Raw genomic sequence first — 27,180 nt, 5'->3', positions numbered from 1 at the left:
CCTATTGAAATCAGTGGCAAAATTCCCATGGCTTACAAGCACTAGAGTATGTATTGTAACATCAAAAATAAAACTCGTCTTCTGCAAAAATGTCTCCAGCACCAGAATATATAGTTTAGCACCAAAAAGGCAGCCTTTACTAGCTATTTGCTCAGTAAATGACATAACAGTGAGGCAAAAATATCACAGGCAATTATTATAACATTAAAGGCTGCACGGGGTTCTTAATGGCATTGCTGCATCCTTTTAGCTTTTTACTCCTATAACTCTTATAAGTGTCTCTTATTTTAAATCACAGTTATTCTTCATCCCTATTTTATTCCTTGTATAGTTTCATAAATATGTTTTATATTTAAAGAAGAACAAAAAATATTGTATCCAAAAGGAATATTTTTCCAATGGCCAGTCTACTGTTATAAAAGCACACTGCTATTCTGCTCTGTAGGAAAAAGAGTGCAGATTAGTAAACCTGTGAAATGGGTGGAATAGTCCCATGATATTTGGGGTTTTTTGGGGTTTCTTTTTTTTCAGCATAGCCCTGTAATGGTGAGGGAATATTATATGACACCTTTGGTCTTCAGCACATTCCTGGTACTTTTATTCCAACAGCATTTTGTGTCAGGTAATCAATCAAGCAGCACTAACACGGGCTATCAAGGTAGATGTTTGCTGGCATTGTCATTATTCAATCCAAGGGAAATTGCAGGAATTCAAATAGATAATGCACATTTATAAAAAATTGAAAGGTAAACTGCATTTGGTTAGTCAAATGTCCAGTTAGCTGTAACCTTCTTTGTTAAATGAAATATGTTAAACTAAATGCTTGCTGCTGGTTTTCTCAGAAGCTGCTCTTATGAAATAGCTTATATCCAGATTATTTCCTGCTGTTGTAAATTACAGTGTGATTATGACAGATATAATTATCCGTAGCACCATTACTGTGTTTTGAAAAAAAATCTGCACCCCTGTTTGATAGTAGCAAAGTTTCCTATTACTTATATCTACAGAAAACAAAATATTCCAAATTATCAGCTTATTATTACCAAGTTAAAAAAAAGTTACAGATACAATAACATATATACCCGTTATAATACTTTCAGCTGAATTACAGAATTATAAATTAATTTACAATTTCTAGTTCTGTTTGGAAAGTGTACCACACAATGTACAAGTTACAAGTTACAAAGTGCATAGTTATTAAACATTAATCCTAATCCTTAGGTTCTGCATCTTAGAACTTTTGTTAATGTAGTCTCTGCCTGTTATTATTTATAACTTTTTTGCAAATGTAAGGAAATGCAAAAGTAAAATTTTATCTGTTCTCCCTTCATCCTCCAAAAAACATCTGTCATGTGGAACAAAAATGCATTTTGCCTCTATATTCCTTAGTCAAAAACTCCCACTGGGATACAGAACATGGCCTATGTACCACTTAAAATGGAACCTTTCAAATAGAGCCTTAAGTGCTGCACAGAGCTTGTGTTTTCCCTCTGCAAAGGGGTGAATTTCACCCAGTTGGACTATTTGACCAAGTGAGGACTGCAGGACTTCAAGACCATTGTTAACAACAAGGAAAACCTGCAACATTTAAATTGTTACTAAAACAAAAGTTACAGAAACCTCACATATGGTTTTGTTTTTAAGTTCTGATGCCTAGTGGCACTATATACTTCTCTAATTATTGTCATGTCAGACAAAGGAATGTCAGCCAGACATATGCTTGAAGAGCTACAGTACAATAAATGACTTTCTCCGAGTTAGTGTCTAATCATAGAATCAGAGGGGTAGCCATGTTAGTCTGGATCTGTAAAAAGCAATAGAGAGTCCTGTGGCATGCGTCTGACGAAGTGGGTACTCACCCACGAAAGTTTATGCTCCAATACATCTCTTGTCTAATCATAGATATCTGAAGTATGATAATTCCATTTGCCATGTACTACAGAACTCATTCAGTCCATATAATTGATCCCTTTGGCAATAGGGTTGACTACATGTAAATTATTCCCGTATTTGTAATTTCAGTAAAGCTATCATGTACTCTGGTAGCAGACTTTCTTAACCAGCCTTGGGAAGAGGACATCTTTGCTTTAAAATAAAATGCATATATATATATATATATATATATATATATATATATATATATATATATATATATATGATTCTGGTGAAACTCACGAACTTCCAAAGCTCATGAACTTCAAAGCGCCCAACATATCTGTGCCAGGCAGAGTGGAAATCTGGGAAATTGTAAACAACTAATCACTTGTATTCTATGTTCATCATGAGCAAAATTCTGCCTTGTGATATGAAGGTACAACTCTCAGTCACTTCAATGACAGTTGCACACATGCATCTGAGGGCAGAATTTGTACCCTGGTCTGTTATGGATACCATTCAGGACAAGCAATCTATACATATATACAGTGTTCTAGTTTCAACTGTAGTCCCTTTTCCATAAATTTTCTACTTAGCTCCCACAAGAAGTTTGCTTTTTGGAGAGGAGAATAAGTATAATTTTCTTTGCTGGTTTATAAAGATACTTTTCAGGAAATAGCCTCACCATAGCGTTTGAAGGACTCTGTCAACTGTTTTACAGATTCTGTTTTTTTGTTGCACACTGTTAACCCCTCCCCCCTTTTTAAATAAAAGTTCCCTTTTCACTTTGTACTTTTTATTTGAGATATCCTTTAGTCAAAATTGTGCAACACTGAGGCCTGATTGGAAGTTTTACCTGTAGCACTATTTCAGCGAGGGATGTGTTTTTTGTTTGTTTGTTTTTTACTAACATATTTATACATGTAAAAGCCCTAGTATGGATCCAGTTATACTTGTATAAAGGTGTCTTATGCCAATATAGTTATTCCCCTTCCCATATGGAATAGTTGTACTGATGAAGAGTGCCTTTATACCGTTATAACTGCATCCACACTAGTGGGGTTCTACAATGTTAACTATCCAGTATAGTTAAAGTGATACAACTTTCTAGATTAGACAAAGCTTTAGTCAGGTTGGTGAACATTTGCAGTTCCATCATATTTCTTAGTGGTACAAGGGCCAGCATGGCTCTCTGTTCTTTACTTCTCTATCTCCACACAGGCATCATTGATGATAGCAGCAGCTGTGTGTGGAACTCTTGAAATATCTTAAGTTAATCACTGTTGTGCATGGGGGAGCTAACATAAGGCTGAATGCTGGAGTTCCTCCTGCACATGTGTTTACTCTTGCTCAGAGTCCCATTGACTATGCAGGAGTAATCATAAGTGCAAATGGGAGTAGCCATTTGCAAGATGAAGACAATGTCGGTGGGGAAGGGTGGGGGGTATACTTTTTTTGTACATTTGTACATTTTTCATTTTTAAATAATTGGTGTAGTTGCCAGTGACCATTATCTATCTATAGCTATAATTTCAAAGGGAGGGGTCACATTTTAGACTTAAGTTGACAGTGCCCTTTTAAATTTTCTTTTAATATCAAACAGAACATATTCTTTAGAAAGTTACACTTTCTTAAGATGATATAAAATTATCCTTCCCTACATGACCATGGCCTGAAATGGAGAACTATAGTTATAAATTCCAAAGAGTTAAAAATGAATCTATACTGTACTCTGAAAGCTAATTATGCAAAAGGATATAAAAAGAAAACAAGAGTATTATTACTATATAAATATATGTGCAAAATTCAATATACAAGCTTTTGTTACTCAGCCATATTATTTAAAAATAATGTAAACTTGTGTTAACTTATTTAAACCAATATAAGTAGTTTGATGTTATTCCTGGAAAACAAAGATTATCAGTACAAGCCGCTCCATAACTAGGAGGACAAGCAGAACACGGGACTCCTACTTTATATGGCGCTTCTCCAATCCAGTTGCCCCTGAAAATATAAAGTAATACACATTTTTAGTAACTTAAGAAAAATCTTTTAATAAGTGCAAACTAAGTTTGAGTGATGTATTGCCTATCATGTATTTATAAAATATTTTCATATTGCATTGGTGACAGACACTATTTTTGGAATGACTTTTGCAACTTTGCTCTCTAGAAAGAGAAACCAACCAGAGGGCTCTTGTTAATAATATATTAATGTCACAGTGTTGTTGCAAAGTTTTAAAACTTTCATTGGCTGCATATTTGTAGTGTTTATTTTCAATATGGGAGTGGGTCTTTTGAGGATTTTGTTAGAGGGTTTAGCTCATCAGGGATCTGTTTTGCTGGGTATTGAGTGTGAACTCATGTTGATTTACTCAAAGAAACTGGGGAAATGAAGAAAGAATGATATGTAGAAAGAGTGCAGGAACTGTGAGATGGCAGGAAAATTTCACTGAAAGATGAAGTCAGGGGGTCTATTGGGATTTCATGAGGACCCAGGGATTTGGCTGGAGGTTATAGGTGCCCAGTTTCTGCTAGAGGATCGAGGGTACAGGTAGGTAGCAGGCTGCAGAGGCAATCATGAGGAATGGGGTAGCCTCAAATGAGGCATCTGAGTAAGCATCCAGACTTCCAGATGCTTACACAAAGCTCTAAACTTTTAGAGATTGACCCATCATTATTGACTCTGGGATTACAGGATGGTCACTGGAGAAAGAAAGCTAAAATTAGATTTCTACTTAAATGTTGCATTTCACTAAGAAAAGAACCTTCTAATACATGTGTGATGTGCTACAGCAGTGAGTAATGCAGTTATTTGTCAAGCATTTTCTCATTCCCCCTTCCCAGCCAATAAAGATGGATCAAAAAGCCTAACTTCAGGTTGTGTCTTGGAAGAAAGTAGGAGTCTCTCAAATACTTTACTCATTCTTAGTCCTATTCCAAATGGGCACAGCAGACTGCACAAGCAGGGAAATTTGCTAGCTTGATAACAGATACTGTAATCTAGAAGGAGTGCCACAATTTGAATGTTGGCTTCATTCATCGGGAGTGATTAATAGAGCTGTAGATTAAATATATCAGTTAATTAGGTCTAAACTATACACACATTTTTAAGCAACCCTTCTTAACACTGTTTCTGAAATCAGAAACTCAAGTAGACATTGTGGACTACCTGGCGTATTTTTCAACCAGTTTATAGTAGGGTATACATCAGCTAATAGGAGGCATAGCGCTGATGTCCTGGGCAATTTGAATAATGTTCTTCTGCACCTCTGAAACCCCTCTAGTTTAAAATGGTTACAGTGTTCTTCACTTCCTGCCCTCAACTATTGTATAGTGCTGTGGTATGCTGTGTAGCTGAGAGGTGCAAACGTCTTAGGGATTAGTGAAGTGATATGTAGATATTCAGGTCCTGACCTTGATGTCCTTGCCAAATTTCATTCGTTCTTTTCAGGCAAATTTCCACTGACATCAAAACATGGACATAAGAATTGCCATGCTAGACCAGAATAGTGCTCCCTGTAATACCAAATCCTTTACCTGACAGGGCCAAATACTAGGGATGAAAATACTGGTCCCACTGATTGACTTCACTGGAGCCGGGAATTCACCCAAAATACTTCAGAGGAAGATGTAAGAAACCCTTTAGCTTATGGGATAACCTGCCTATATGGGAAGTTTCTTCCTAGCTCTAGTCAATGAGTGGTTGGCTTATGCTCTGAAGGATGATAGCTCATGTCTCATTTAAAACACTCTTATCTTATCTAGTGCAACTGTTGATGCTCTCATTATCCACATAAAAGTCTAACACTTTTTTTTAATCCTTCTAAGCCTTGGCATCCATATTTAGTGGCAATGAGCTAATAACTTTGATAGAGTAAGGGCCTAGTAAAAACTGAGTTGGGACCTCAGGATTTCTGCTACTGACTGCAAAGTAAATCAGAATTTTCAGAACAAAAGAAACTAAATGTAAAATATCATTATTACAGGGTTAATAATGCATCAAATAATGCATCAAATAATTCAGTAGTTCTCAACAATGCCTCATTCATGTGCCATAATTGAATGAAATGAATAATATATCTTAATAATTTTGTAATTACTTTGTGTTTTGTAATTTTTGACACATATATGCATCCATTATAATGCCCAGGTTCCTATTAAAGACAGGCTTAAGTTATGATATTTGGAACCTGATTGAGGTATCAGTCCAAACATCCCCAAAGAGTGGAGATTGGAGTCAGATACGGTTTTACTATCTGATCCTCCTCTAGTTCCTTTGCTACTACTTTTTATATTAATTATAATAGTAAATATAAAGGACTTGCCTTCTTGCCTCCCAAAATAGAAGTGGTTTCTTCTTTGGAGGTTTTTTCATAAAAATTTACCTGTTTGGGAGTTGCAACTCTTCAGAGAGACAGTTAAAAATTCTCTTCTTATGTATATGGCAGCTGGGACAATGAAATTACTCACACTCATTCACTGCCCTATTCTTTACCACTTATGGATCTGTGACATTTAAAGTTTATCAAACCTTTACAACTCATTATTATTTGTTTGGGTTGTTTTATACAGCACCATTGGCAAGGCCCTTTATAGACGTTTAAGGCCCCAGTCTACAATGGGCCAACTCTTGTCAGTAAGTGCAAATCAACATAAGTATGGATTGCAGAACTGGATTCCCTAACATTGCAAGAGAGTGAGGAGAAAAAGCGATGGGGGGGAAAGAGTAATGCAAAGGATGAGCATTACAATAACAAAAATAAAGAGATGTGATTTTGTTAAATACACATCTTGTTATTCCTCTTTGGTTTGTACATTTTATATTTCCAATTATTATATTTGTTCAGGGAAGCGGGCCCATCACAAAAGCATGACAGGAATGCTAGCTGGAAAAAGGAAGTAAACAGTCCTATCAAATAACCAATACATGCATGAAGTATAAAAGTAAACAGAATGAAAAGAAAGCAACTCACTTTGGGGCATAGTTGCATACCAAGTAAACAGCTTGTCGCCAAACAGATCCCCAGACATTCATATTGTGGCATGTGTGGACTGCGCAGCCTATACGATTGGAAGTGGCCCAAACCATCTGAATAAATAATCGTTATTCTTTTGGTGAAGTCAACACTGAAAAGAAATATTATTGACACAGACACACACACACACACACACAGACATACACACACACGTACATATACACATCACAGAAAAGTCCAATTTTGAACTATAGATTGGTGAAAGAAGAATGGAACTCATATAACCTGTGTATAATGTGTGCACATGGGTCCATAGCATCTCAGAGGGCATCTAGGGTTGCAGTCCTGAGGATATGGAAAAGCATAGTCTTTCACTTCATCATACCACGGCTTTACCAGCTGAAGAATGGATCGATACCTAGATTAATTTAAAGATTTAGGTTGTGGGGGAGGGAAAGTTCATTTTCAAAACTTGTTATGTTAGAACATTTGGCTTGGCATCCATAGTACAGTCCATTCACAAACTGCTATTCTGTGGAGACCTGAAATCCTTGGTTACAGTAATAGTCACCAATGATTAATTATCATGTTCCTGAATGGAATGAAAATCTTTATAAGCTGTAAACAAATTGAGTTCTTGCCATCGCACTAGCTAAAAGGTTCAGATTGGTGTAGCTCCATTGAAATTGACACCAGCTGAGGATATGGCCCTCAATTTTTTTATAAAAATAAAAGGTTTTACAAAATGACATCTACCTACCTTCCAGTTCTTACAGATAGGTTTTGGCCCAAGAATCTCAGTAAGTAGGAAGGTCCATGATCCCAAATGCATGTTGCAGCCCAAGCCTCTGCGGACTTGGCAAGAGTTTCATCCCAAACCTGACAAAGTAAAAAATCCTTAGCAGTGGTACTGAAAAATGTAGACTAATGCAAGATGCAGGTATATATATGATATGATATGATATGATCAGGTCAATATAACATATCAGATCAATAGCTCAACACTTGAAGAAGATTTTTATAATACTTGATATTAAATCTGTGGTTACCATGAAAAAATATGTTGTGTGTCTTATAAAAAATAAAATACAGTCAGAGAGCTCCAGCATCCACATGAACATGGTTACATCATGTATGGGGACTTGTCAGATCTATCAGAGGGCCAGGACACATCACCAAATTCCAGCACCCCGAGTATGCAGCTGTGTCCCATCCTGTATGGAAAGGTCCTCCTATGACACTATTTTCCCTATCCACTTTCCAGGAGTCTTTGAGGGCTCTTTGTATTGGATAGAGTCCAGAGTGGGCAGTGGGGATCCCATGAATTGTTGGGGAGCAGGGCTAAGAAGACACACATTGTCCTGTGGAACATTCTAGAAAGGATAATGCAACCTCAGATGGTATAACATATTCCATGAAACCCCCTACACATAGTAGGTGGAATAGCCAGCCTGCTTTCTTTGAAGCCACGTTGTCAGGAAAGCGAAGGGCTAGAGTGGGGGTAGAGGGTCTCCTAGGGACCCCTCCTCCAGGATCCACACTGAGCATGTGCTTCCAGAGCTCATCTCACAGGGCATCAAATACTGTTCCCCAGTGGAATAATCAGCAAACAATTCTGTTAGAAGATCTTTTAGTGATTTCCTCCCCCTAAGTTTTCTTCCATGATTTTTACTGTGGGAACAAATGATCCAGCATACAGTTCTTTATTGCTAGAGATATTTGCATTAAAGGGGGATTTTTTTCCCTCAAGAGTTAAATAATGTCTCCTGCTTGTACTTCATTTGTTCACATAGATCCTTGGTTTGTGTCTAGACTCAGGGTATATCTTCACTACCGTCCGTATTGGCGGGTAGCAATCAATCCCTGAACGAGCTCCTGTCGACTCCAGAACTCCATCAACATGAACGGCAGTAGCAGAGTCGACAGAGGGAGCCGCGGATGTCTATCCCGCGCCATGAGGATGGTAGGTAACTTGATCTAAGATACTTCGACTTCAGCTACGCTATTCACGTATCTTAGATCGATTTCCCCCCCAGTGTAGACCAGCCCTCAAATGCAAACAGTTATGAAGTCATAAACAGAGGAATGTGTCAGTCAAATAATATAAATAGCAGCAATCAATAATCTCTTACAGAATGAACATATATTCAGGGTAATGCCTCTAGTAATGAGCATTTTACTAATATCATAGAACATGTGCAAATTCCAAAATATTTAAAAAATAAAGTTATTCTCAAGTAACAAAGTATAGCTCCAGACTTGGATGCATGTTTATAATGCCTCAAAGTTCAGGGTATTCCAGTTCAGGCTTTTGGTCCTCAGAGTTCAGGGTATTCCAATTCAGCCTTTTGGTCAAGGCCAGCTTTAACAAATAGCAAATAGAAATGCAAAAAATCCTGAAACAATCCAGATAAATATTTTATCCAGGCCAAAAATATATATTTAAAAACAAAAGCAAACCAAAAGCATCCAGTGAAGCTGGAAAATGGAACATACACTTTGTCACATATGATGTAAGATGGACAATTGGGAATAAACACCATAGAGGACAATTTGGCACATAATGCCTATATCTTGACAATGAGCTAATGAGCTGCTATTGATTCTGGGAATTACCGACCAGTGAGAATTATCTCAGTACTATAAAAATAGTTGAGAAAAATCATTAAAGTTAGGGTTACGGAGTGACTCAAAAGTGCCCTCTTTCACTGTAATCAAATATGAGATGCAGGAGAAGGCATTGATAGTTTAAGTTCATTTAGAATTTCAAAGTGCAACTGAGGAAAGAGCCTTTAGAGGAACTCTAGTAGCTACCAGAAGAAGTAAAGTCCCATCATGGATTGAAACTGGTTGTGTCCCCTCCTCCACCACCCCACCTGGGCTACCTTGACAGTTATCCCCTATTTCTGTGATTAGTTAATAGAGAATGCATGAATTTGAAACAACAATGACTTTATTGACTCTGCAAGCGGTGATCGAAGGAATGAGGTGTGGGTGGTTGGCTTACAGGGAAGTAGAGTGAACCAAGTGGGTGAGTTTTCATCAAGGAGAAACAAAGAGAACTTTCACACTGTAGCCTGGCCAGTCATGAAACTGGTTTTCAAAGCTTCTCTGATGCACAGCATGCCCTGCTGTGCTCTTCTAATCACCCTGCTGTTGGGCTGTGCATAATCAGCAGCCAGGCGATTTGCCTCAACCTCCCACTCAGCCATAAACGTCTCCCCCTTACTCTCACAGATATTGTGGAGCTGACAGCAAGCAGTAATAATAATGGGAATATTGGTTTTGCTGAGGTCTAACCAAGTCAGTAAACTGCACCAGCGTGCTTTTAAATGTCCAAATGCACATTCTACCGCCATCCTGCACTTGCTCAGCCTATAGCTGAACAGCTCCTGACTACTGTCCAGGGTACCTGTGTATGGCTTCATGAGCCATGGCATTAAGGGGTAAGATGGGTCCCCAAGGATAACTATAGACATTTCAACATCCCCAATGGTTATTTTCTAGTCTGGAAAGTAAATCCCTTGCTGCAGCCATTCAGACAGACCAGAGTTCCTGAAGATGCGAGCGTCATATACCTTTCCCTGCCATCCACGTTGATATTGGTGAAATGTCCCTTGTGATCCCCCAATTTGTTTGAGTGATTCCAGAGAGGCTATTGCAAACTAGCAGTTTATTCCATCACTGCTACAAACTTGGTACAAGGACTTTACTATTATTTGTATATATATGATATATTAACCATTTATAACTCTCTCCTTTTATTATTAAACCTTTAGATTTTAAGTATCAGAGGGTAGCCGTGTTAGTCTGGATCTGTAAAAGCAGCAAAGAATCCTGTGGCACCTTATAGACTAACAGACGTTTTGGAGCATGAGCTTTCGTGGGTGAATACCCACTTCCTCAGATGCATGTAATGGAAATATCCAGGGGCAGGTATATATATGTGTGCTAGCAAGCAAGCTAGAGATAACGAGGTCAGTTCAATCAGGGAGGATGAGGCCCTGTTCCAGCAGTTGAGGTGTGAAAACCAAGAGAGGAGAAACTGGTTCTGTAATTGGCAAGCCATTCACAGTCTTTGTTCAATCCTGAGCTGATGGTGTCAAATTTGCAGATGAACTGAAGCTCAGCAGTTTCTCTTTGAAGTCTGGTCCTGAAGTTTTTTTGCTGCAGGATGGCCACCTTAAGGTCTGCTATAGTGTGGCCAGGAAGGTTGAAGTGCTCTCCTACAGGTTTCTGTATATTGCCATTCCTAATGTCTGATTTGTGTCCATTTATCCTTTTCCGTAGAGACTGTCCAGTTTGGCCGATGTACATAGCAGAGGGGCATTGCTGGCATACGATGGCGTATATTACATTGGTGGATGTGCAGGTGAATGAACCAGTGATGGTGTGGCTGATCTGGTTAGGTCCTGTGATGGTGTCGCTGGTGTAGATATGTGGGCAGAGTTGGCATCGAGGTTTGTTGCATGGATTGGTTCCTGAGCTAGAGTTATTATGGTGTGGTGTGCAGTTACTGGTGAGAATATGTTTCAGGTTGGCAGGTTGTCTGTGGGCAAGGATTGGCCTGCCACCCAAGGCCTGTGAAAGTGTGGGATCATTGTCCAGGATGGGTTGTAGATCCTTGATGATGCGTTGGAGGGGTTTTAGCTGGGGGCTGTATGTGATGGCCAGTGGAGTCCTGTAGGTTTCTCTCTTGGGTTTGTACTGCAAGACAAACCCAAGAGAGAAACCTACAGGACTCCACTGGCCATCACATACAGCCCCCAGCTAAAACCCCTCCAACGCATCATCAAGGATCTACAACCCATCCTGGACAATGATCCCACACTTTCACAGGCCTTGGGTGGCAGGCCAATCCTTGCCCACAGACAACCTGCCAACCTGAAACATATTCTCACCAGTAACTGCACACCACACCATAATAACTCTAGCTCAGGAACCAATCCATGCAACAAACCTCGATGCCAACTCTGCCCACATATCTACACCAGCGACACCATCACAGGACCTAACCAGATCAGCCACACCATCACTGGTTCATTCACCTGCACATCCACCAATGTAATATACGCCATCGTATGCCAGCAATGCCCCTCTGCTATGTACATCGGCCAAACTGGACAGTCTCTACGGAAAAGGATAAATGGACACAAATCAGACATTAGGAATGGCAATATACAGAAACCTGTAGGAGAGCACTTCAACCTTCCTGGCCACACTATAGCAGACCTTAAGGTGGCCATCCTGCAGCAAAAAAACTTCAGGACCAGACTTCAAAGAGAAACTGCTGAGCTTCAGTTCATCTGCAAATTTGACACCATCAGCTCAGGATTGAACAAAGACTGTGAATGGCTTGCCAATTACAGAACCAGTTTCTCCTCTCTTGGTTTTCACACCTCAACTGCTGGAACAGGGCCTCATCCTCCCTGATTGAACTGACCTCGTTATCTCTAGCTTGCTTGCTAGCACACATATATATACCTGCCCCTGGATATTTCCATTACATGCATCTGAGGAAGTGGGTATTCACCCACGAAAGCTCATGCTCCAAAACGTCTGTTAGTCTATAAGGTGCCACAGGATTCTTTGCTGCTTCTTTAGATTTTAGTTACTGAAGGGCTGGCATCGGCATGATTATTGGGTAAGAACTGAGTTATGTATTGACCTGGCTAAGTGGCTGATCCCTTCTGATTCTGATTAAAGTGGTTTTCAGTAACCACTCATCATAAGTCCAAATGTCTGGGTGGTGAGCCAAGGGCAGGAATGCATAAGAGGGCTATGTTTTTCGCTTCTTGTTAACTAGCATGGTGATACAGAAGCTTATTTATGTTACCAATTTGGTAAACTCTAATGAAAGAATAACCACCAGTTTGGGGTGTATCTGCCCTATTTCTTAGCAGTCTTTCCTGAATTTGGTATTCTCAGTTGTGACCCACTGAGGCATGATGAGAACATGGTGTCCAAAGTTTTCTATCTAATACTAGACTTTAAATAGGATTATATATGAACACTATCAAATAGATTGTAAACTGGCAAAGGATAATGATAAATTACAATGCTTTTTCCATTTGGAGATGGAGAAATGTGTCCAGTGATATACTGCAGTGACTAGTGCTTAGGCTAGTTTTATTTGGCATATGACTTGGAATAGAGAACAAAGAGTGTAGCTGCAGTTAACACTAAATGGGGAGATGTTACAAACATGAATCAGGACAAAAAAATAAATAAATAAAGGGATTTTGGAAAGGTTGAAGATATAGGCAAGAAATCCCAAGATTATATTCTCCACTGACGAATTCATCTGATCAAATGTAATCCAAAACATATTTATTCAAAGAACCAAGATACTTAAGAAAGAAAGAAAGAAAGGTCTGATTGTATTCAGCAAACTAAGAGACTGTCTCTGGAAGCCACCCATATATGTAACTCCTGTGGACTTCAATGAACATTCGACACAGACGGGATCACAGCCTAACTTTCGGTCTGGATGGCAAAAGAGAAATGTGCATATAATTTCAGGCTGTGTATGCAGAAGTATTTTATTAGAACAGGGACGTAATAAGGCCCTCTTTTTATGGTGTTGATGAGACCACCCCTAAAATAATGTGTTTCTTTTGATTTATTAATTTATCATTATTAGTTTTCAGTCAACAGCACAAGTTGCTAGCAACTGTGAAACATAAAATAAGGCCTAATTCTTGCATTGAAGAGCTTACAATCTAAGACAATGACAAAAGGTAGGGAAAATAGCACCACCATTTAGTAGAGGGTCCAGGTGATAAATGGCCTTGTCATGATAATACATTTTTAAACAAATATTATCAGTCAGATCCTCAGATGATATAAATGAGCATAGCTGCAATGCAGTCTTGCCCGATTTTTTTGCCATTTGCCAATTATAGTTAGACAGTTTCTTGTAGGAGTCACAGTGGAAGTGATTTCTCCAGAGGGATTTGACAGTTGAGAGGTAATGGACTCATGAACCAAACCAGAGAGGTTTCTACATTTTAGTTGAAATTCATGGATGAAATCCTAACCTTGCTGAAATTAATGGGACTTTTACTACTGGCTTTAGTGAGGCCAGAATTTCATCCCTGTTTTTTTTAACTCTCTTCAAGCAAGAAGTACAGTAAATCCTATCATTCCCATCAAATACAGCAAATAGCAGAGGAAAGTGTAAAACATACTGCTCATAATGAATGAACTGTAAGAAAGTGAAACTAGTATTCTTTCACAAGGATTTTTCAATATGGTTTGGTAATAGTTACAAACAACTTCCATTCCTGAGGTGCTCGTAACTCTGAGGTTCCACTATAGCTTCCATAGTGCCTAATTTGGAGCTGTTAACAGCATCCTGTCACACTATGAAACAAAAGTCTTTGAGACAAGGAAAAACAATATATTTTCTAACTTTGCTGAGGCTGCCTGCAGTCAGAAGTCCTCCATCACCATTGCTTTCACAAAATCTAATGCAAGTTTGCTAAAGGGCTGCTGAATTATACTATACATGTGTTTCAACTTCTAGATATATTTATTTCTTGGTAATTTCCCAAGAGAAAACTGCACCTTTTAAAATGGTCTCTAAACAAAATTACTTCTCTTTTATTAGTGAACTAAAATATTTAATGTGCTTATTCTTAAATACACTATTGCACTTGGCAGCAGCTGTTCAGGACAGTTTGAACATGCAAGCTTTGCTAAGAGCATCTGTGGATGATGAATGTGCAATGTCATGATTAAATTATACTGACTAAAACAAAACAAATTTAAAAATCAACATACTCCATTTTTCTGAGCATGCTATTGGGATATATCAAACTTTAATGACTCAGATTTTATTAGCATGCTGAGACCACATACAATTTTCACTCTGTACATGCACTACAGCAGTTTTCTTTTGCATTCATTGAGTGCCTGCTGTATGAATACTCAATTGTAATAGAATTAATGCCACCTCTGTTTTTAGGTTTGCTCTTTTGGAGGAGTACTTACTGGTTTCAGTGTAGACCAGGTTCAAGTCCCACTGTAACCTGTCTTGAAATGACACATTATGCATTTATCACTGGATTAAAAATTAAGCTTTCATCTAGGACTTGTCTACGAGAATATTTATTTTTCAGCAAGCTGGGTTGTGAATCTACCTTGTGCTAACCTCCCATGCACTAATTATCCATGTGGACCCTGCTGATGCACACTAACAGTTTGGGAGTGCACTTACTATACACCCATTTCAAAGCAGGGTCTAATTCAGCACCCACTGATGTCAATGGCAATCCTCCTACTGACTTCAGTGGGGGCAAAATGAAGTCCACGATTGTATTCCCTCATTATGTTCAGTCCTCATGGAAAAGTGGGATCATGTAGAGTTAACAAGGACAGCTAAATGTTTCAGTTTAAATGCTTCAGCAATTACAGTATGCAAACCATGCTGATGTTTAAACTGCCACTGTCAGATGTCAGGATTAGCATCCCATAAAACTATATGGAGCAATTCTTTTCAGAAACTGTTGTTTCAATTTGTCTGTTTGAGGAATTCCTGGTGGCTCAGGAACCACACTACATCAGGTGACATACTGAAGGTTTTCATAACTAGGAGGGCTAGAAATACACACACACTCTATGAATACTTAATGGAAGCTTAAAATCTGTGTAGATTGAAGGGTTTACAAGAGAAGTGCCTATGTGTGAGCATTGGTTTAGTCCGAGTCACAGCTCTGGAGGAGCTGGAGTTGATATACAGACCTCAGTCCCTGGATAGCACTGGAAGAAGCATAGGGCTCTTCACATCACACCCCATCAACTTCTCTAGGCAGCTTAGAATGGTACTGACCAGTTCTGGAGGCAGCAGTCTGATAGCCTAACACAAGTCAAAAGGGAAAAATGGTAGAGAACTTTGAACCTCAGACTGGTGCATGGAGGACACCACTCTCCACCTGAAGAAAATAAACAGGCAATCCCACATCTCTTTGTGTATGTGCAAATATTACTTTTAAATGTTATACTAGAGTATATTTATTTGACTTGATTTCAACTGACACAAGCGATTGTTTCCTCCCTGTTGTGAAAAATTATCATAATTCCACCACTGGATAATCTTGTACCAGAGGAAAAATCCATAGCCACTCAATAAATGAATCACTCACTAAGGAGTAGTTTTCTATCACATCTCTTTAATGCATTTTCAGAGAAACAAAGAATAGAAGATGCATAATTTTAACCATCTATATTGCACCTATCCTCACTGAGATTTATGATCTGACTTTTAAATTCTGCAAGACATGTAATTTTTTTTTCCCCCCTAATAAAGAAATTGCTACTTTATTCCAAATGTACCAGCAAGGTCTGCCAACAATTTACTACATTTCTTATGCTTCGGAGTGTTGTTACAATCTTTTTAGTGGCTTACTCTGAAAGTGGACTAAAGTAGGTACAGTTAGAAAAACTTCTTTTAGCTTTTTACAGGAAGATAAAATAGCATTGATTCAGGCAATATTCTCTATTTTTGAGATAGTGAATAGCTCCTTAAACCAGTAATACCTATTTATAGTTGAAATGGTGTTTTTAAAGTCAGCTCTTTAACTATGTCTATTGCGTAGGAGTAATATTTTAGAAAGAATTACTGATTTTGGTGATTGAATGCAACCGAGTATTCCAGCAAATATATAAATGGGCCTCAGAATTTTAAATTTGTGAAAAGTCAGACTCAAGATCCATAAATAAAATAATTTTGGTTTTGGTTTTCTGACAAATTTTTTTTTTTTAAGGAAATCAGTCACTTTCAGTGAAATTATTTCATTTAGTTTAAAACCCATTTGTCTGTTGGAAAAAAAGTTTTGATGGAAAATTTTTGAATAGTCCCAATGTTTATATCTCAATGCTCCCTTACTATGATGTGTGAAAATGGAAGAGAGGAGGTACAGAATTCTTCTCCCCTAAGCCAGAAGGGGGAGAAGGTTGTCAGGGACAGCAGGAGGTGCTGGAAAGGTAAGAGGGCATCATGTGGAAAGGGACAAATCAGGCAAAGTATTCCATGATAGTACCGGCACTTCTCACATGCGCCCGTATATTTCTGCATAATTTGTGCTTTCATTTAAAAACATTTAAGTTTCTAGCCCTTATAATCACAAATAAAATGTTATAAACATGAATAAGTGTAATGCTGTCTTCCTGAATCTTCTAAGAGACAGGTACCTTAATTGGCCAATTCATATTAATGGGATGTTAACTTCGAAAGGTAATGACAATGATTTAAATGACATTAATATTAAACTGCTGATCATTTTAGGAGAAATGTTCAACTACTCTGGAATACTGGGAAGATCTTAGGTTTATGGGAAGAGTACAGAGTATAGCCACACTACCCCCTGTTTTGATGCTGGTCCCTCGTTGGTATGAGCTCTTAATCTTTCCTTGAACAGATAATAAACTTGCCCAAATAAAGATATATTTTAATTTGACTAAAATAAATTTTTCACTTCAATGTAAAGTTTGGAGTAGAGAGTCTTTCATGTGCAGCTATATATATACACACCTGAAACCTTACTTGCACATGCATACTTACAGCATCAGATTGCAAATAAAATGTGGAGATAAGTAATTGTGAGGCCACGTGTACTTAAGAAATTAGGCTGACCCAGCTACTTTGCACACCCCTGAGCAATGTTGTAAAGTTGACCTAACCCCCATAATAGACAGTGCTAGGTTGACAGAAGAATTCTTCCAAGAGCTTACCAACTCTTGGGGAAATAGACTAACTACAGCAACAGAAGAACCCTTCCTGTTGCTGTAATGAATGTCTGTGCTGCTACAGCAATTTAAGTGTTGACATAGCCATATTGTCATGCAAATATAAGCAACATCCTTCTGGTTATTAACATGCACATTCCTTTTATATTTGTGTCCTCATTTACATTATATTCATGGCTGCTGATGGATTTTTCTTTTCAGTTAACAAAGAAAAACCAAACCACCACGATGGCCCAAAGAGAAAATGGCAGGTAAGACCCTACTTTTACAGATGGTCCATCAAAACCATTACATTTTTACATCAAACTTCCCATTTTATTTCTTACAATACATGCATTTTTGCTTATTTATTCAACTGGCTGTGCAGATCAAAAATACTTCATAAAAAGTTAAAGCCTAGAGAAGGAGGAAATCCTTTGCAAAAAGACTTCTCTCTGTGACAAAAAAAATTGGGGAATGGGAGGGGGAAATGAGATGACTGAGGAATGAAATCCTTGGCCTCAATCATCCAGGCTGTCTGGTTTGTTCTTATACCATGCTTATCACTGTAGCATCTGAGCGCCTTCCTGTGGTGCATTAAGCAATGCGACTACATATCTGTCATGTGTTGTTGTCTGTACAGCTAGAAGACAGCTACACAAGTAATCATGGGGAGGAATAGCAAAAGTGGCCTGCTGCTGTCCCATTATGCAGGGCTTTGTCCAAGGTGATTCACTCAGTTTGCAGATCCCAACTGGCCATGCTGGCACCCTCAATGGAGACCTACCACATTGTGCAGAGAGATGCAGAATTCCCGCGCGCAGCTTCTCTGCTGGCCCCTCTGTACAGTGGACCTGTAGCTTTTAAAATGTTTTTAGCTAGTCTGTGGACATGTAGGACCCCCCAGTATTTGGCCCTAAGCTTAACAAAACAACCATCATTTCTTCTGCTTGCATGCTTTTTTAGCAGGGTGATTGAAAATGCATCCTCTCTTCTCCCTCATTCTTTCAGTACATACTGTGTGATGAAAACACATGAGCTCATTGGAATTTATATAGACAGATTTGGCAAGCTTTATATATTTATTTGGGCTGTGAGATCATTTGGATTCAAGGCTGACTCTCTCTAAGAATAAGAAGAGTTTCTTTGCTCTCAGCTGCCACCTGTTAGAAATGTTACTAGGCATACTGTAACTAATTAGTACGTAGTGTGTGTCTAAATCCTGCCTTAATATGTGCAGCACAAATTTGAAAATGTAGATAGAAATTCCTAGAGTCCACTTTGCAAAGAAAAGATCCTGATTTATTATACAAGGCCACCTGTAAGATGTAGCTCTCTTTTGGCTATTATTGCAAATAAATATGAGCAAACAGGTTCACATAAAATAACCCAAAGGGAAATTGTTCTGAGTTTCAAAGACAGTTGGTTAACATTTTAAAATATATAACACAGGTCTGAACTTCTGGTAAGCAGAAGTGCTGAAATACTACAAGGAAGACATGTTGCCAGCCCTCCAGGATTGTCCTGGAGTCTCCAGGAATAAAAGATTAATCTTTAATTATAGATTATGTCATGCGATGAAACCTCCAGAAATATGTCCAACCAAAACTGGCAACCCTACAAGAGGACCGTTCCTATGATATTCATTCCCAGCATGACCAGAATCAGATGTCTTAGAAATCTCTCAAAAAACCTGCTGTAATGAGACTTCAAGCCAGTTTGCAGATTCAAGAGGTATAGATAAGTTTTATATAAATATCTACATTTTTGGGTACCTATTCAGTCCAAAACTGTACTCCTAACTTTTTCAGGTTTGCCCATCACTAATGGCCAAATAGTTTTGTTTCAGTTCTCTGCTTTTCTTCGTATCTTTAGAACCAAGCTTTAAAACAATAAAAAGCAAAGAAAGAAAATCAGTAGGCTGACACATTTAATAGTAATACTTTCCTTTCATATGTTATTATTTCTGTATCTTTTGGAAAAGTCAAGTGAAAGAGTTACAAACCTCAAGATATTCAGTGTTTTCCTAACCTACTCCAAGATTCATTTTATTTGGCACGATCTTACTCAGGAAGAGGTACCAAGGGGATCTAACTTTATCCAACTGATGATCGTACTGATCATTTGCCAAGAGCCTGAAGGAAGAATCAGCTGAAATCTTTCATCTGAAATATTTTCAGAGAGAAATGTCTTTTATTCAAGAAAGAAAAATGTTAAAGGAAATTTTGTTTCTTTCAAAATTATCCTCTTTTATATGAGCAACCTGAAACTTTTCTAATTTTGATATACCAGAAACTGATTGTTTTTGGTTTTTCATTAAAAAAAATTCTGAGAAAAACATTTCTTCCATTTCCTTTGAAAATAATTCTACCAGAAAGACAGATGTAATATACATAAAAGACCCTATTGGAGCTGCTTTGCTCTTCAGAATTAAGATATTGTCCAAGGAGGGATAAGTCTCAACATGTGATGCTCCACCTTGATACAAGTTGACAGGCATTGAATGAAGATTAAAGAACCATTTTTCTCTGGACCACATCTTCACACTCAGAGTCAAGCTGGCTCTGGGCCACACTGGAGAACTGCAGAGGATGTATGTCATAGGCCTCACTATAGTCAGCATAACTGGACTGCACTATCTAATAGAGAGCAGGTGGTGTCTCTTGCTCTCTTTGGCATGCACATTTCCACAATTCTGGAGAACATTCTCTTTCTCAGTTTTGTCTCAGAGGTAGAAGGAGGACAAAAATGTAGAGAGGTTTGAAGCCACTACCTTCTCCATTCATGTATGAAGCTAAGTATTTTGTGTACTTTGGATCAGGATTCTTGTGAAAAATGTCCGTCTGTTTTTAAGCAAGACGTTCAAGAGGCGCTATATTTAATAATGAATGAATGTCCAATTCTGAGGGCTCAGGGTTACTGCCCTTCTATAAGAAACCTCACTTGGTTTTTCTTTTTCCCCTCTGACTCAAACTCCCAGAAGGCTTTCTGCTGATATTATATTTACATAATGTAAATATTCATCCACACTTTAGGATAGACACTCCAAAACATTTATGCCTAAAAAAAGGGAAAGGAGCTCTCATGCCAAAGCAAATTTAAACAGGACATTCCTTACCATTTTATTGTTTAAGAAGTTCTTTAAATTTTGCAGAGAAGGGATGTTTTCCAGTGGTGGTCTTTTCTGTTTATCTTTCAAACTGTTCTCCAATCATTCACCAAGAAACACTTCCTGGCTTTTGTTTTTGACATACATAGTAAGAGCTCTACTTGGTCTAGTGGGATGCTGATTCAATCCCTCAGGTAAGTGAGAGCATTCTAAAAGCTGCTCTGACTTATGCTGGCTGCCAGTGTTACCTGAGGTCAATACAGCAAAAGTGGACCATTGGGGCACAGGGAAGTCACAACTAAGGCCCCTTTACATTGCAATATCACCTGACCAGACACCAGCTCCCTGTACATTAAGTCTGCATATGCCAGAGTTAGAGCCACTTTGTTCTGCTGGCATGACAGAAAGCAGCCGTAACATAGGGGAGAATCATAACTTGTCTGGCCATTACTTTATTTCAAGCTTTACCATTTATATAGGATTTGAGAACTATGTGACTGAGAGAATTCGACATACATAACTTCTTTAACAAAGTCCACTGTGTGTTATTCCTGTGTTTGTGCTATTGAGGTAGTTAGCAATCCATCAATTCAAATGATTGAATGATTGGGCCTAATTTTCATTTACACAAATGCTGCCTTTCACTGCTCTGGTAAAGGAGCCTTAAAGTGGATGTAACTGTAATTTACATCTATTAACAATAAAAACATGGGAGGACATAACCTATGCAAAGAGATTAAAGACATTTGATATGTATCATACAACTTAGAGAAATAATGCAGGGACGACAACTTTCTGTAAATACTTGAGAGGTAATGATATGAAATGGAACAGGGAGATACATTTGATTCATTGGTTACAAACAGTATATAAAGAGTAATAATCTCAACTTCTCAAGGAAATATTTAGGTTAAACATTTGGAAATCATTTCTAATGCTAATGTAGCCTCTATTTCTTTTTCTGATTTCATAATGTTTGGCCAAAAACATTTCACAGGTTATACTAAGGTAAATTATTTGCTAAGAGATGTTATGAGACATCATCACTATGTTCAAGAGTAGACTGTATAAAAGCCATATGTGTTCAGTGGAGAAGACAGTTCTGAAAGGGGTTGGAACAGACTAAGAAATCCTGTCCAACCCATTATATATGACTCTTAAAGGAGTTTATCCTACAGTTGTTACAAGCATAGTTGATTTCAATGGGATCATGTACATGAGCAAAGGCAAACAGCTCAAGAAACAAAACATCTTCTGAAATATATGAAAGAAGAAAAGAAACTAGTACATTGACACCTGTAGCAGCACTAGTTACATAATGTTAATGTGGCAAAGTATATAAACAGCAAGACATTTTATCAGCACTGCCAGAGTGCTAGAGGACAAACCAAGTAAACTCACTTTGTTTTTTTATGATGAAAGGCTTTAAGGTGTCAAATAAGCCTCTTTAATGTGCTTGGTATAGTAAGCAAAATTGCTTCAATCTATTTGACCTATCCACCACCCAGCATGTACTTCAAAAGCATCTTCAAGAGTAACTGGATGGCTAGGAATGTTTATACAGAGACTTTCACCTTTAGCGCTCTAGTTTTAATCCAACTAATAGTATTTGGAAGTTATGACCATCTAATGGATACTTATGGCCTCTCTGAAATGAATTTGTGAGCTCAGTACTGCTCTTGGTGAACTTGAAGATGCTTTCTAAATACACACAGGGTGAAGTACAGGTTGAAAACTAATAACTTGCTGGTCAATAATATCATGGTGAAACATATGTAGCAATATTTTAGGCAAAGTTATGAATTCCCCCTGTATGATATTGTTACAAATGCACAGCCCTGAGTAGGAAAAAGTTGTTAAACAGGTCTCTCCTAAGCAAAGGAATGTATGTTTACCTATAGAATCAAAAGTAGGGCCAAATAGATTAATGGATTTTATTCATCTGTTTGCAGTGTTGCTGTAGCCATGTTGGTCCCAGGATATGAGAGAGACAAGGTAGGTGAAGAAATATATTTTATTGGACCAACTTTTGTTGATGAAAGAGACAAGCTATTGAGCTATATAGACCTGAAAATCAGCTCTGTGGAGCTTGAAAGCTTGTCTCTCTCACCAACAGAAGCTGGTCCAATAAAAAATATTACCTCACACACCTTAGCTCTCTCTTTAACGCTCTGCATCAGATATCGCTTAATACAATAAGTCTAATTCTTTTCTTGCTTTCCCTGGTGTAAAACAAGAATAACTCCTTTGAAATCAATGGAGTTACACTTGTGTAAAACATATAAGCAGAGGAAAATCAGGTCTCAAATAATAATGTCAAATAACTCAAACCTTTAGTGCAAGGAGCTCCAGTTTGCCAATGCAAAATCAAAATAAAAATGTTAAGACCAGAACATGTTTCACATTTATAATATGTCTGAGACTGATGTGTGGCAACAAAAAAAAATATATCCCATTGTTCTTATCAATTTGGCTATCAAATTAAATGTGTCATGGAATCTCAAGAAGTCTGGCAATAGGCTAAGCTGGCTACCATATACAAATCTTGTGCATTCTTGGCCTTTCCTTATATCAGTAGTATAGCCAAGAGAAGCCTTGTAAACATTGAAATTTAAAACAGGAGATGGCATAATGCCCAATGAACTCAAAATATTACTAAATGTAGAGACTGCATGGGAGGCAGAAGAGATTTGGGGTCAGAAAGAGACGTTAAAGGAGACAAGCATGAATGGAGGTACAGTCAAATAATTGGAGTATGGGGTCCAGGTTCCTGTGCTAAATCCTAAATCCTATCAATAGAAGAGACTGAGAATGTGGGAAGGAGTAGCATGTGGGGCATTTGTGAGGAAAAAAAGGATTCAATCAGGGGGAAAGAGCAGATTGTGATTTGCATGGACAGTGGGACAAAAACAAGGAGAGACAACATATTTCTTTGAGGTTTTTTCCAAACCAGTTTTCCCATCCCTATTTTAATGTACTGTATGAAAAGATCCTCTTTCAGCTTGCCTGACAAGATATCTACTCAATGCACTGAAACAGCATCCTCAGCTACTTCAAAGTTCTCCTGCATCTGACATGCTTTTTCCTAGTCATAAGGTGACTAAGATAATGATTTAGGAAGACCAGTTTCACAACTAGCTGTGCCCCATTGCAGATGCCTCAGGGTAGGATGACATAATTCTGTGAATGTTCCACATGATGCATTTGGTCTGTTGGCAATGACAATATGTCCCAAATATTGAGTGTCATAACCTCAAATGTAACAGAGACCTGATGTTCCCAGCAGCACATTACTGATGAAATTATACATACTGAAATTTCATGAAGAAATTACATGGAGGACTCCCAATGGAATCCAAGTTTTCCATAAGACTCCAATACAATGCTATTGGGTGAGGGACAGCTAGGTGAATTATTGGTAGTGCCTTGAGCTACAACTTGCAGATCTAACTGAATTGTAATATCTAGTCCTTTAGCCCAAGTTCTCTGAACTCTGAAGAGGAAACAATGGAACACATCACTGCCATTGTGACCCTTGCTGACTAATTAAAACAGGAAGCAGTGCTTCAGAGGAGGCCTAGTTCTTGTCTTGGTGGCTACTGAACTGGCTGATGCTCAAAGCAGCACAGATACACCTGCTGGATGGCTGGTTGCAAGATATTCTACAGCGAGGATGGCAAGAAAGGGAGTAAAAGGTAGCTTGTCATGAATTTCACCCCTCCTGCCAATGGCAGGATCTTGGTTCTTTGTCAAAGCTGTCAGGTCTAAAGGTCACCACTTTGGGCTGAAGCCCAGCAGAAAGCCCAACAATATGTAATGAAGCCCTAGCAGTTTCTGAGAGGTGTTAATTAACACAAATAAATTAAATGAATGGAGTCATCCTCCTCTTTCCTGCTCGTCACAATTTCTTTACTTTCGTCTTGCGAATGATTCTTTTACAAAATGCTTGAGAATATGAATTTTTTCCTGACATTGCTTTTGAAGCAAATTTCAGCTGGTTTCATTGTAGTCAATTGCACAGTACATTTCCAAAAGACACAAGGCAAAGGGAGTGGGAGGCTAGACGGCCCTTCTCCCAGACATCACAGTGAAGTTTATTTGTACAGAATCAATAGAAACCATCAATCACAGAATCCAGTAATTAAAAGTCTGATTGAGTTTGACTTTTGACCTTCTTATTTTTTTCTGCCTTTGACCTTTCCACTTAACCAAACTTCAAACTCAATCTCCATCACAGACACAAGCCCTGATGTTGCAAGATTCGGCACACACTCAGTTCTCTGAAGTGCCCTTGGGAGATACTCAGCATGTTGCATGACCAAACCCAGATTTAGGTAACATCTGTGACAGAGAGAAGTCCAAATTGTTAGTCTTTAGCTGCTAAAGGGGAGGAGTTTGTTTTTATTACCATCATCCCCTTTTCTGCATGTCATGTTAGTGGTGTTATGTTCCTTAAATCTGTTAACCAGCTGTTGTCATCTGAGATGCTCCTGTGTCTTTAAGTGAATATTATACTCCATATACAAAATTTGACTGCCCTTTTAAAACAATGTAAATTCCTTACTTGGTAGGTAAAAGGACTTCTGATTAACTAGCCTATTTTTAATGTTAGAGTACTAAAGTATGCATGCATTGAAAGCTGAAACACATATTACAAATACACTGGCTTTCAATGACAAAGCATTAAATCATAATGAGGAAATAATAACCAGTGTGTTCAGTTAGCATACTGTAGAAACAGATATTTCCCAGAAAGAACTTCAGCCAATAAAGGGAAAAAATGCCTAAGGATATCATGCACACTGATTTCTGAGTAAATCCAACATGTTTAGAGAAACATTTTAAACAAGTACTGTATCTGACAGAGAAATAAAACCATTATATGAATACAAAATATGCACGCAAAATAAAAACCATAATCATCTAACAAATCGATCTTTGCAAATAATATATGTGGAAGAGACTAGCAATGTTCATGGGATGCATTTTTTTTAAATACACCACTGTTATGACTTAGTGTTCTCTCTAGTAATTCAGAAATGGAACTATTAATAATTAGGATCTTAACCACTTGGTTTAGATGCTAATTATTTAAAAGCAGATTGTATATCCCTTACTTATCTTCATGAGCAGTGACTCACATGAGTAACTCTACTGACTCAAATCCCATTGACTTTATTGGAACTACTTGTGAGAGTAAATGTTCACCAGGGTGAGTAAAGGCTTCACAATTTGGCTCTTAACTCTTAAAATTATTCATCACAATACTTCAGTTAAAAAAAACCAAAACGTTATAGTAAAGCCATGCAGTGGTTACAAAGCATTTGTCTACTGAACTAAAAAATGTTGGTTTGGCTCTGGAAAATGAAATCACTGATTTATAGTCTCTTACATTTTCCAGAAGGTCTAATGAAACATTATTCCCCTCTCAGAAGTAAACGAAAATCCACTTACCATATACTCCATGTTTGAAGCAGGTGGAAAGACTTTGCCTCTGACTTGATTATGATAATCAAGGATGGCGATCATGTCATTCTGTGAAATGTATCGCTTCCGCCTGACTTTGGGGATTTTTGCAGAGTCCAAGTGAGCTGCCAAAGCTGCTTCAATGTCAGTGAAATTTTTGTTTGAGAGGAATAGGTCAGTGGAATTGGGTAATGCTATTGCACTTGTTTCACAGAGAATGAAAAATAAGAAGGCACAACTGATTGTAGAGATTACTGTCATTTTAGGGCCAAGGGAGCAAGATAGGCCACAGGATTGCTCAGCTTTAAGACAGGAGAGCAGAGGGCAGACCTGTGGAAGAAAAGGTGTCAAAAGATGTGATTCTATACACAAATTTATGGCTTGAGAGAAAAAGGGAACTTTTCCCCCACCCAAGATCAAAAGGTTTGGTTTTTTTCACAATTTGTTAAATCTCTGATACAAAGCAATTTAGAGCTATTCCTTCATAACACAGAGTATGAAAGTGAACCTTAATATGAACTTTTGAAAACTAAGGTCAAATAAAGTGCCATCATATCTGGACTACCATAATCACAGATACACTTTCTGCACAATGACTGTATTAATACACACCATCAGTTTGTACTACACACCATACTCCTTGTTCTAACTGGGCAGACTGCAAGGAATCTCACAGAATTTTATTTACTGGTGATGAAAAATACATTCCAGGGCATGTCTTTTACTGCTTGCACTCATGGCTCTGATAATGCCTCACATACAAACTAACAGGCAAAGAATATAAAAAAGCATGAAAATAGGACATCTTAGTAATACTATTCAAATCTTACTCCAGCAAAATATGATGAACAGTAATAAAAAATGCATGCAAAGCAAACTTATTGAGTTGAATGGCTTACCTCTGTGTAATACCAAAAATCAGTACAGTATACTGTGATCCCAATTTATACAGCTCTTTCCTATGCTGTAGTGTGAACCATTGTAATGAGGATTGTGTCTTATTACAAACCCTCAAAGAACAAAA

The 27,180-nt window shown here is 38.0% G+C and overlaps 1 protein-coding gene across 1 annotated transcript; it reads right to left on the bottom strand.

Moving 5' to 3' along the window:
* Positions 1–2,188: 2,188 nt before the first annotated feature.
* On the bottom strand, positions 2,189–27,180 carry PI15 (peptidase inhibitor 15). The gene is made up of 6 exons (XM_050941310.1): positions 27,056–27,180; positions 26,145–26,486; positions 7,614–7,732; positions 7,139–7,271; positions 6,851–6,966; positions 2,189–3,879 (listed from the first exon to the last, which is right to left on the bottom strand). The coding sequence occupies exons 2-6, from the start codon at positions 26,415–26,417 to the stop codon at positions 3,744–3,746; spliced, it is 777 nt and encodes a 258-aa protein (XP_050797267.1). The 5' UTR covers positions 26,418–26,486; positions 27,056–27,180; the 3' UTR covers positions 2,189–3,743.

This window comes from Gopherus flavomarginatus, chromosome 2 (genome assembly GCF_025201925.1).
Source record: "Gopherus flavomarginatus isolate rGopFla2 chromosome 2, rGopFla2.mat.asm, whole genome shotgun sequence".
Taxonomy (NCBI): domain Eukaryota; kingdom Metazoa; phylum Chordata; order Testudines; family Testudinidae; genus Gopherus; species Gopherus flavomarginatus.
Note: the sequence above shows the minus strand (reverse complement) of the source record. Positions and strands in the feature narration are given on the sequence as shown.

Bases quoted from the DNA above. Each gene is read 5' to 3' on its own strand.
- PI15 (XM_050941310.1), bottom strand. From the start codon at position 26,417: ATGACAGTAATCTCTACAATCAGTTGTGCCTTCTTATTTTTCATTCTC. The intron at 6,967-7,138 runs GTTATATGAGTT...TTATTTATTCAG, and splicing joins TGTGCACACATTATACACAG to ATGGTTTGGGCCACTTCCAA. The intron at 3,880-6,850 runs GTGAGTTGCTTT...TTATATTTTCAG, and splicing joins GTATGCAACTATGCCCCAAA to GGGCAACTGGATTGGAGAAG.